This window comes from Physella acuta, unplaced genomic scaffold (genome assembly GCF_028476545.2).
Source record: "Physella acuta isolate Inbredline_101_S28 unplaced genomic scaffold, ASM2847654v3 ptg002505l, whole genome shotgun sequence".
Taxonomy (NCBI): Eukaryota; Metazoa; Mollusca; class Gastropoda; family Physidae; genus Physella; species Physella acuta.
Window position 1 is genome coordinate 39,531 of NW_026733976.1, and position 12,178 is coordinate 51,708.

Below are 12,178 nucleotides of genomic sequence, written 5' to 3' on the forward strand. Positions count from 1 at the left end.
TTTTTCTCCGGGTGGGGGGGGGACACTTGAAATTTTCGGGGGGTCGGTAGACTTTCTTCGGGGGGGGGGGGGGGGGGGTCACTGTTAAAAGTATATACTTTCTGTATGAATTTCATTTCGTTCGGGGGGGGGTGGTAGATGCCTGGAAGAAACTCTGAATAAGGAAATGATGATAGAGTATGGAGCTCTATTTCCAAATAGATTATTATTTTTTTTATTATAGATTATGCCGTTAAAAAAATGTTCTTGTGTCCATAAGAAAGGGCGGAAACTATTGAAGAAAATAGGCAAACCAAGTCGGTAAGAGTGGTTTGTAAAGTGCCCTTGTCTCAACTGTTGCTTGGTATCGTCACATGACATAAAAAGTCATGTGACAAAACAAAATGGCCGTACTCCATAAAGCTTTTTATCAAGCGTAGACGCTTTTTAATATTTTATAATTTCACTGTCATTTGTTATATTATAACGAATAGGTAGTATATTATTTCTTTTACTAGTCTATTGCGATTGAGTTCGGGGATGATTATAGATACCAGTGTCCGATAATGGAATCTTCTTTAAAAAAGGGGTATTAGGTTGTTAGTATATTGATAAGTATTGTAATCTCAACTAATTTTATGATTAGAAATTAGGGTTAGGCGTATGGTTGGACCAGGGTTGGGGTTAGGGTTAGGGACAGGGTTAGCATTGACATTAGCCAGCCATGTGTGTATTTAGTTAACTACCAGTAACCTAACACCCCTTTTTTAAAGAAGATTCCATTATCAGACACCGGTATAAACATTCTCCCGAGTTCGGTTACACTGCTTTATCGTTTTTATTTTATAACCGCATTCATTGGTTTAGTTCCGTCAGTTTTTAATATTATTTCTGATTTCATAGATAGTAGTTAGATAGTCCGTTTGATAATTATTTATTATTAATTTCGATAATTATAATAAAATAATTGATTTGATTGAGAACTGATAAATTAAAATTTATGGTAATCAATCGTTTTAGGTACATAAAATCGGCCGAGGCTAGTAATGTAAAAAAAAAAAGGTGACTCATTAATATTATGTGATGGCTTTAATACACGTATAATATATTGTGATATATTTGTGTCAAATATAATAGATAGGCCTAATAACAATAATATAATAATAAACCAAAAGCAATGTCTGTAATCTATCGTTTTAGATACGTAAAATCACCTGCGGCTAGTAATGTACGAAAAAGTTACCTCATTGTCAAGGCTTTAATAGAAGTATATTTTGTGATATATTTGTGTCAAATATTATTGATAAATGAATAATAAACCTAAATCAATGGCTAAATAATACTAAATATATCAATATAGTCCAGAAATTAACTTTAAACAGCAGTGTTTGCGAGCAAGATTTGCTATATAAACAGCAGCCATTTGTAAAATAGATTGGCTTCCCCTGAATCTCGCGCTATAAGTTTAAAAAAATAAAACTTAAACAAGATGGCTGCTATAGTAAATGAGCATGGTTGCATCTGTTGGAAACATTGTTAGTCTTCATTTATTACTGAAAAGTTTTAATTCAATTGTTTAAAAACAAGTACATAAATGAAACAAGGAAACATTTTTGTATTTTTCAAAACATAAATCCTCATCAAAATGCGGAATAATTATTAAAGGTTAAGGAGTCACCTGTCTTTCACATTACTAGTCGCGGGTGATTTTACGTACCTAAAACGATAGATTACCGCAATGTCTAAATACTAAAAATACTGAAAAGTTTTAATACAATTTTTTTTAAACAGGTATATGAATGAAACTGAAACATTTTTATACCTTTCAAAACATAAATCCTCCTAAAAATGTGAAATAATTACTTAAATTTTATGAGTCACCTTTTTTTCACATTACTAGTGATGGCAGGTTTTACCTAAAATGATAGATTACCAAATTATTTTTAATATTTATCATCTGAAATTATTTGCAGCAGCAGCTATCCACCACGCTGGCTGAAATCAAAGTGTCTTGAAAATGGTACATCACAGTTGGCTGCTGTTCATCTCCGCTGTTCTTGCTCTTTCTGCTGCATCTTCGCCAAGACCACACATTATTTTAATTGTAGCTGATGATTTGGTTAGTTTTACAGTATTACTATTAATTAGAAATACATACTAGGTCTAGATATATATCACCAAGACAGCACATTATTTTAATTCTAGCAGATGATTTGGTGAGTATTAGAAATACATACTTGATAGATCTATATATTTTTTTAAAAAGCACACTAAATATAATCATGGTAAAATTGCAATCTAATAGGTAGTGTTATTGTTGTGTTGGATTAACGTATAAAAGTAAATGCTGTTTGAAAACATGGTATTATTAGAGTAGCTTCCCCTTTATTTATATTTATTAACCTTAAGGTTTGAAATAGCATAAGATATACAGAAATATGCCAGTAGCATAGGAAATAAGTTGAGCTTATTAATTTTGATCATTTACTGATTCCATACTCAACTGTCATCAACTGTAGTGCATCACATCCATTTGTCAAATAAAGAACCAAGTGCATACATGTATTGTATGTTACAGTTTTAATTGCTGATTCCTGCTTTAATTTACAGTATGAGTAATCCTCATGGTTAATAATTATTGACATTCAAGATGGTCAAAGTACTCGTATTACCACTCATAACACTTAACTTTGCACATCAGTATAAAAAAAAACTTTGTTAATTAAGGAAGTATAATCAGACATGTTGTTAGAAATAATCATTAAGAAACAAGTGAATAAAGCAATATTCAGTAAATTAAAGTAAATTATTGCAATTTTATTCTAGTAAACTGAAAAATCCAGATAGCAGTGCCCGCCCAATATACAGTGTTTTTTCCAGACTTTTTTCTCAGGGGGGGGGGGTGCACTATTAAAAGTATATATTTTCTTTATAAATTTCATTTCGTTCTTCGTTCCCTGAAGAGGTGCCTGGAAGAAACTCTGCCAATATTTGAGTATTTGATACCTTACTGTATTCCCATAATGATCATTACAGTCCCCAATTTTTTTTATTCAACCTGCAGGGCTACAATGACGTCAGTTTTCACGGCTCAGAGCAAATACCAACGCCCAACATTGACTTCCTGGGGTACTCAGGGATTATACTAAACAACTACTATGTCAGCCCCATCTGCACACCTACCAGGAGTGCCTTGATGACAGGAAGACACCCCATCCACACTGGTGATTTTTATTTTTCATGCTGAACTTTAACACTATTTTAGCTGGTTAATTCAATTTTTAATGAACTATCAATAGTTCTTTGTTTAATCTAACAAAGTTTACTTGATTTATTTAAATTAAATGAAATGGGGGAAAAGTGATCTAGTTGAGTTATTTGAATTTTTATCAGATTTCTGTAATTTTATTTAGATTAAATCTTATAAAATATAGTGCAGATCAAACCTTCATCAATATAAAAACAAAAGGACAATAATTTTATTTTTATTTTACTAAACGTTATTTTCAAGTTATCTGCATTGTTCCCCTGCTGAGGAAGGAACAAGATAAAAATATCTGAACATTTCTCTAGAGTAGCCTCCCTTTATTCAACCTATAACAGTCATCTGCATACATCTACATTTAGCCATTGTGAAGTGTTCTTTAGTATTTAAATAATGAAATCTGTATTATTAATTACAGGTATGCAATCAGGTGTTATTGTGGGTACCCAGCCTTATGGTTTGCCCCTTAATGAAACAATAATGCCGCAGCATCTGAACAAGTTGGGCTATCGTTCTCACATTGTTGGGAAGGTAAGTTGGATAACACTAATTTCTGTGTAAATAAATCACTACAACTATACCATGTTACCTTGCTGTTGCAATGGTAAAACACCTACTAAGCTAAAAGAACTTAGTTTTATGAGTTTTTAACATCGGTTGCAATCTTAGTTGCTACTGTAAACTTTTGCTTTTCAAGGATGTATCAAATAGTCTCTAGTAGCCTTCATCACCATTTGCATTACAATCCACATTGTCTATGTCACCAGAGGAAGAAACGGGAAGAAGAAAAAAATCTCTGATTAAGAAAATTTCATTGGATAAATAAAATCTTATTAGATTAAGAGAAATTTATGCTTATTTAAAAAAATAAACCGGGAGTGATCTCCCCTAATCTTTCTCGAATATTCTGATATAAAACTACGAGGGATGGCAACTCAGGACATAGACAATATTTGTAATCCATTTTAAATACTTAAACTTTTTATAATAGAATGGAATCTCATAAAAAAAAAGAATTGCACACCAAGTGAACGCCTAAGAAAATGTGCATAATAGTGCGCAATATTATGAGTACTTTATAAATTTACATGCGTTTTTTGAGAAATCGGAAATACCGTAAATTACTACTTCCGGCTTCCGGTCAATGGAAATTACTCAAAATTTGACAGAAGGTAGAGAATTAGATATTTTACTTAAATGTGAAATTTCATTTATCTATCTGAAATAGTACTCAAATTATAGGCTTTTTAAAAATTCAAAGTAGGAAAAGTACCACTTGCGGTTATCGGAAATTGCTCAAAAGTTGATCAGGATCTACGATTTTGATAAAATACTTATATATGAAATTTCATCAACCTAGCTGTAACGGTACTCAAGTTATCGTGTTTACACACAGACAGACAGACACACATACAGACCTACAGACAAGATTGCAAAATTATGTTTTTCCGTATCAGTTAGATGTAAAACGTCGAGATTTGTAAAATCGTATATATGAGAAAGTAAAAATAGAACAGATGTATACCATTTTTATCCAATCAAATTGACTTCCCTTTTAGATTGAACCAATGTAAACATGATATGGTTTGCATGACTGAAATAATCATCGAAAAACCCACCAACAATCTAACTTTTTTAAAAACTCAACAGATTTATATATCTAACTATTCAATCAATAACTTTAAGCCTAGTATTGACACCACATTTGTCGCACTAATAATGACTTGGCTTCAAAAATTTACACAAGGATTGTGTGCTCAGTACTATGCTCAGCTGCCTTTACTTTCCCAAATGTAGGTCAGGTACCCATATGAACTGAGAAGACTCAGTGATGTCCGACAGACTCGAGTCAAAGGTCTGAACTTGAGGCTTCATTTTAGCAGTTGAGCACTCTATTGCTAGGCCACAGTGTCCTATTCAGTGCTGGATATAAGATATTTGTTTTGTGTTCACTATATTGTGAGTGATACAATCACTAAATGCCATGTACTGTTTGTGACATCTCAGTGCCATCTTGGCATGTTCACTAAATGCCATGTACTGTTTGTAACATTTCAGTGGCATCTTGGCATGTTCACTAAATGCCATATACTGTTTTTGACATTTCAGTGGCATCTTGGCATGTTCAAGTGGGAGTACACACCTCTGTTCCGAGGTTTTGAGTCACACATCGGCTACTATCAGGGCTGTGAGGATTACTATACACACACGTACGAGGCTAACCTGGTCAGTAACACATTACTATACACACACGTACGAGGCTAACCTGGTCAGTAACACATTACTATACACACACGTACGAGGCTAACCTGGTCAGTAACACATTACTATACACACACGTACGAGGCTAACCTGGTCAGTAACACATAACTATACACACACGTACGAGGCTAACCTGGTCAGTAACACATTACTATACACACACGTATAAGGCTAACTTGGTCAGTAACACATTACACACACGTATGAGGTCAACATAGTCAGTAACAAATAACTGTACACACACATTCAAGGCTAATTTGGTCAGTAACAAATTACTGTACACACATATACAAGGCTAACTTGGTAAGGAACATGTTACATTCTGTTAGGTTTTATTCTTAAATACAACTTACTGTTAAATATAACATAACTTTCCTGCACATTTATATTTAAGTTATTTAACTTACAGTTTCAGCACTTTATCTAAGTTATAACTTAAAGGGTTCATTATTATTTGTAAAACATCAAAAGTTCTCAAATATATCATCTTTTATATGAACTATATTATATGAACAATTTCACCTTAATCCTTCATACATAACTCTCCTTGAGTGCTAGTAACAGGTTAGGTTTTTTTTACTTATTAACCCTTTAAATAACATGTATAAAAAATGTAATGAACTCCTCCTGCCATTTTGTACCTAGAACTGATGTAAAAATCTGTTACAACAAATGTTTCTGCCTGCAGGAGCAGTGGGGGGTAGACTTCCGTAAGGACACAGAGCTAGTGTGGAACTACACGGGTAAATATTCCACTGACGTATTCAAGGAAGAGGCAGTCAAGGTCATAAATAATCATGATAAATCACAGGTAGTTATTTCAAACATTGTAAGTTTCATATATCTTATTTTTTAATGTAATTTAAAATTTCTTTCATTTCTGTGTAATTTCTAAGAAACCATATCAAGTGCGTTAACTCATGATGTTTTTATTCTCTGATGCAGCCTCTGTTTCTTTACCTCCCTTTCCAAGCTGTCCATAGTGGCAATGGGGACGGAACCAACTTGCAGGCACCGAAAGAATATATAGACAAATTTAAATATATACAAAACGAGCAGAGGAGAATATACGCAGGTATTGAATCAATATTTAAAAAAACGAAGAAAGATAACTCATATTTACTTGTTGAAAATAAAATTATTTTGTTTAACTCCCCTTGGAGCATATTTTAATTTCACATCACATTTTTTAAAAATTAATAAAAAAAACGTTAATATTGACATGCACCAAAAAGAGGGGAAAAAAATGTTTTTCATTAAATTGACATTCTTTTAAGAAATAAAATGCACCACTACTTAAATAGTTGAACCAAATTTAATAAAAGTTCTCTTTGTTGTATCTCTCTATAGGCCTACTTAAACCTTATATGATGATGTAGATTTTTTTTAATGCCAAAGTTATTTTGCTCATGGTTTTTTTCTCCGATTTGATTTATTACATCAGTCGTTATTTTTCATTGTCAGCCATGGTGTCAGCTCTTGATGACGCTGTCGGACAAGTTTACGACGCTCTCAAAACCAACAACATGCTGAATAACTCCATCATTATTTGTACAACTGACAACGGCGGGCCGGCGAATGGATTTGACTTCAATGCTGCTAACAACTTTCCACTGAGGTAGGGGACGTTAACATGCTCGGTAAATTTTATTCAATTTGAGAACAGTATGGTAAATGGCAAAGGAAAATAAATTAGTTTTATTGCCATGATTTTGCCAAGCATGATTGACTAGATAAAATGTCTTGATTTTGTTTCTGTGCGTCAGATCTAAAGAATTTCCCACCCATTTCTTCTTCTTCTTCGTTCTTAATTGTAATCTTGGAAGGGATCTCCTCCAACTCAATTTACTTGTTAATGAGTTATGTACCATATGGCCCATTGACTCCAACTTTATGTTTGGTGGCTTTTTTTTTGTTTTTTTTTTGTCCACACAAGAACAATCTCTAATACAGTAGCTAATTGATTTTGGAGTTTTCTCTCCCTAGATAGGTTGCTGTCCCCAGCTATCAAGCCTCAGGAAACATTTTGAGTTAGAAATAATATACTCACCCAGCTGATCGAGCCGTCCCACATTTAAACATATATGTAGTCTAATAGCCACTAGTTGAGATAATGTAGCCAAAGGTCTTAACTTAAGTTGTGTGGATCAGGTCTAAAGAATGTCCAACCCAGCTCTGGTGTGTCATTTATTTGAGTCTGGGTGACTAAAGGGCATTTTAAACTGTTTTACAGCTACTAGTTATCAAATTTAGTCGGGCAATTATTAATTCTACTTTTGCTATTTTAGCTATCATAAAATAAATATTACTATTATTATAGAGAAAGTGGGACGGTGTGGTCTAGTAGTAGAGTGCTAGACTGCTAACCTAAAGTCTTGAGTTCGAATTCAGGTTCTAGTCAGTAGAACGTCCTTGAATCCACCCAGCTTTGATGAGTACCAACTCATATTAGGCAAAATAAAAGCGGCTGGGCATAGTGCTGACCACACTATCTCTTCATATGCAGTGGTCACAGAAATAGCTGAACTCTATACTTGCCCCTTGGACCACCGTCAGTTTCAAAAAAGGAACTTTCCTTTTTTTAAATAAATGATGAAACAGATCTGATGAAATTACATTTGATGTTTCCACAGGGGTGTGAAGGCAACATTATGGGAGGGGGGAGTGAGAGGGGTCGGCCTCATCCACAGCCCGCTACTGCAGAAGCAGGGCTACGTCTCACAGCAGATGCTTCACGTCTGTGACTGGCTGCCAACCTTGGTCAAGGCCGCTGGCGGTGACCCCTCAACCTTAACAAACCTGGATGGATACGACTCATGGGATATGTTAAGTCAGAACGGACCTGCTGTTCGTAACGAGATACTGCATAACATCGACCCCCAGGATGATTCATCCGCCATCCGTGTCGGGGATTATAAATTACTGATGGGTGATCTTGGGTCCAGCTGGGATGGATGGTATCCACCTTTCCAGCTTGATGGTGACCTTCAGCTGCTTCATTACACAAATTTTTCAACTCTGACCTCCGAATCTCCATCCAAAACTGAGCTACGGAAAAATTTACTACAGTCGTACAGAAAATTTTGGCCAGACAGTGCGAAAACTCGCATGAAAGAGCTACAATCCTACTGGGCTACTAGTGATGTCTATTCTAAATTTAGTCATTCACATGCGGATAAATCTGAAAATTTAAACATGCTGGATTTTAGTTTGAATTTCCTGTCGGAAAAGCAAAACGTGGATTTAGCTGCGGGCGGTGCTCCTGTGACCATCAACTGCGGGGTTAAACCTGCCAACGCAAGCACAAACTGCCACCCTGAGGTCACCCCCTGCCTGTATCACATACCCTCTGATCCATGTGAATATAACAATCTTGCTTACGCAATGCCCGAAGTGGTAAGTGATTATTTTTTGTTTGTTTCTAAGTCTAAAGCTAAACGATACACACTATTCCATATGAACGATACACACTGCTTTCAATTTTAAAAGATGGTTTTTATAACAGATAAAAACCTTTAGATGTATGTAAGGATAATACAGATTAAAATTTATTTCATGTCGATTATTAGCCAACAGTTGCATCGCTTATTCAATAACAACAAAATCTTCATATAAAGATGATATGCATAGCTTTAGATTTACTTTATTTAAATGCTACAAAGAGTTCAACCAGAACCAGTGCTAGACACTTCTAGGTCCTGCCATAAATTCCTAGCAATATGGTTTTTAGGCACACTGCGCAACAGTTTATTTATAATTTAGAAATTGGTTATTTTTAGTGTCTTCTACATTTAATTAAGTTAACGGTCTTGATTGCTTTAAAGCTAGTTTGTTTTCTGGTTACTTTTCCAATTTTTCCAAGCTAACAGTTTATAAAAGCTAAAGTATGGAATGTTACATTTGCTGATATTGTTTTCAATTAATATTCTATTAGTAAACATTATACATCAATAAATATCTTTAAAGAAAATAGGTATGGGACATCAGCTATAGTTGTAATGGTAAACTTTATCGTATTTATAGTATTGTTCTACAACAGAATGCTGTACAGTTAGGCTTTATTGAGTGTCCTTTTTTTCCCAGCTACAGTAGCAGATCCGAAGTTCTTAGCTAGATAATTGGGTCCCATATATAAGTACACTAATGGGTCCCATATCCAGCTACTGGAATGGGTCCATTAATTCAGCTACATTAATGGGTCCCATATTTAGCTATGTTAATGGGTCCCATATTCATTTACATAAATGGATCCCATATTCATCTACATTAATGGGCACCATATTCATCAACATTAATGGATCCCATATTCATCTACATTAATGGATCCCATATTCATCTACATAAATTGATCCCATATTCATCTACATTAATGGGTCCAATATTCATCTACATTAATGGGTCCAATATTCATCTACATTAATGGGTACAATATTCATCTAAATTAATGGGTCCAATATTTATCTACATTAATGGGTCTCATTAAGCTACATTAATGGGTCCCATAATCCACTAATGACTGGGTCCCATATTCTTCAACATGAATGGATCCAGTATTCAGCTATGTGAATGTGTCCCATATTACCAACTAGATTATATTCCCAGCCATGTTTTGGCACCCCTCTAGAATTCCCTCACTGAGTTCTCTTAGAAGAAAACTTTACTTCCCCAGGTAACCGCTATACTTGACCGCCTGAAGAACTATGCCAGTACAATGGTACCACCAGGCAACAGGCCCTACGATGATAGCGGCAACCCAAAATATCATGGTGGAGCCTGGGTGCCGTGGCAAAAATAATTTACATTGCACGTTTAATGTTATTTTAATAGGGTCCAACATTCCACATTTAATGTTATTTTATAGGGGCCAATGTTATTTCAAAACTTTATGTTTTTGGTCTATCGGTTACTTGTTATAATGCCAGATGGGGCCTTAAATATTTTCTGGTGATTTTGTAATTATTTTTTTATTGCACTTTTTATTTTTTAAATAAAGCAACGGTTTCTATTAAATGTAATTCATTGCTATTGAAGCAGCCAAAATTATTTTACAACTTTTTACAATGTCCATTGTTGTAAGTTTAGTGGTCAAATCTTTTGACTCCTTAATAATTATCACTCAAGACCCCTTTACATAAGTCAATACTTTACTGTTACATAGATTTATGTAAAAACATATTGTTCTTACTTTAGTGCTTCTAGTGTTCTTATCATTTTATTGCATTTAATTAAATTAAAAAGATATACTAGGTTTTTATACTATTTATTTCAAAATAAATATTTTTCCATGACCAACCGTATATTTTTTTTTTTAAATCATTTTAACTTTCTCATTAGATTTTAAATTGCAATAAAGTTGATTTTGATATAATAGTAATTAACTTCTTTTTTAAATTAATTTTTGGTGGAGTTTTTCTGACACTTTTTGTAGACCCGGTCGTTTAAAAAGGTAGACAATTCAGTATGATAATTTGTCATGTATGTTTAAATGGATTGTTTCCCTTAACAATTTTTAAATAAAATCTTTTTTTTTAAATATATGAATTAATCAATCTTTAGTATGTCTCGTTATAGATTAACTTGAAGCATGAAAGCTGGTGACATACAATCTGTTGTATGTATATGCAATAAATGTAGTCGAGGAATTCTTCGCCATCACGCTTATCTCGATTAACACACTCCATGCATAGTCTCGATTACCTGTTAGATATACCGGTTTAATCACAATTTCCGTCTTACAAATCAGCTTCTTCTTCAGATTCAAGTTTTCTTTTTTAATTTAGATATTTCTAATTTTTAAAAATCTTCCCCACCTCCCCCTTCCACGCAAACATTTCCCCGTCAAATCCTTTAAAATAATGTAGCCTCATAAATCTATATATATTTTCTTATTTTTTAAATTTATTTTAAAATTTTAAGTAGCCTAATTAATTATTTTTTATTGTTTCAACAACTGATTTGGTCTTGTCATTTATTTAAATAAAACCATGTTAGATAATAAGTTTTTGCGTAGTTACTCTCCATCTCCACTAGTGTGTTAACTCCCCTAGGTCCGTGTCGTCATTACCACGCGACCGATAAGCCGAATCAACACGTGTGTGTTGTAGTGAACTTTTTTTTTTCAAGCGTGAAAAATCTGGCTGACCCCACCGGTTCATTGAGAAATGACAACACATTCTATTTATGATACTGCCTGCTTGGCACAGTGCATCTGAGTACGTTGTACCTTTCAGTCTATAGTGACTCTATAGATAGATTTAGAAGTCGATACTATATTTTTATTATATAAGGGGTAACTGGTTGTTGAGTGCTACACATATAATTGGCCTAGATCTACAGTGTTTTTAAGTATCCGTTAGCACCGAGTGACACATTTTTAGGGGTAACCATATCGGAAAATCGTAAAAATTTACTTTCAAAACGTTGTATGTAGTTAAAAAACAATGGACTGAGAGGGGTAACATCTAAACGAAAATGATAAATTGTTGGAGTGATGGTGGGGGGGGGGGGCAGTGACAACCTCAGTTAACGCACCGGGTGACACTCAATCTGTTAACAACATGTGTTGTTAAGTAAGTACGCCTTCACATTACCGTTAGGTGTAATTTGTGTACTGTGTTTCTTTCAGGCGTATCTTGTGTGTGTGTGGGGGGGGGGGGGGTCAATAAAAATATA

General features: G+C 34.1%; 1 protein-coding gene across 2 annotated transcripts; it reads left to right on the plus strand.

Annotated features, from left to right (window-relative positions):
• Positions 1-385: 385 nt before the first annotated feature.
• Positions 386-11,424, plus strand: LOC131933432 (arylsulfatase I-like). 2 transcript variants are annotated; one of them, XM_059290198.1, is made up of 10 exons: positions 386-473; positions 1,953-2,098; positions 3,044-3,203; positions 3,663-3,775; positions 5,354-5,470; positions 6,195-6,317; positions 6,452-6,581; positions 6,971-7,124; positions 8,140-8,902; positions 10,176-11,423. In XM_059290198.1, exons 2-10 carry the CDS (start codon positions 1,997-1,999, stop codon positions 10,299-10,301), a joined length of 1,788 nt encoding a protein of 595 aa, XP_059146181.1. In that variant the 5' UTR covers positions 386-473; positions 1,953-1,996; the 3' UTR covers positions 10,302-11,423. The 2 variants fall into 2 exon arrangements, with proteins under 2 accessions (XP_059146181.1, XP_059146183.1); XM_059290200.1 differs by having other exon boundaries at positions 402-473; positions 1,956-2,098; positions 10,176-11,424.
• Positions 11,425-12,178: the final 754 nt, after the last annotated feature.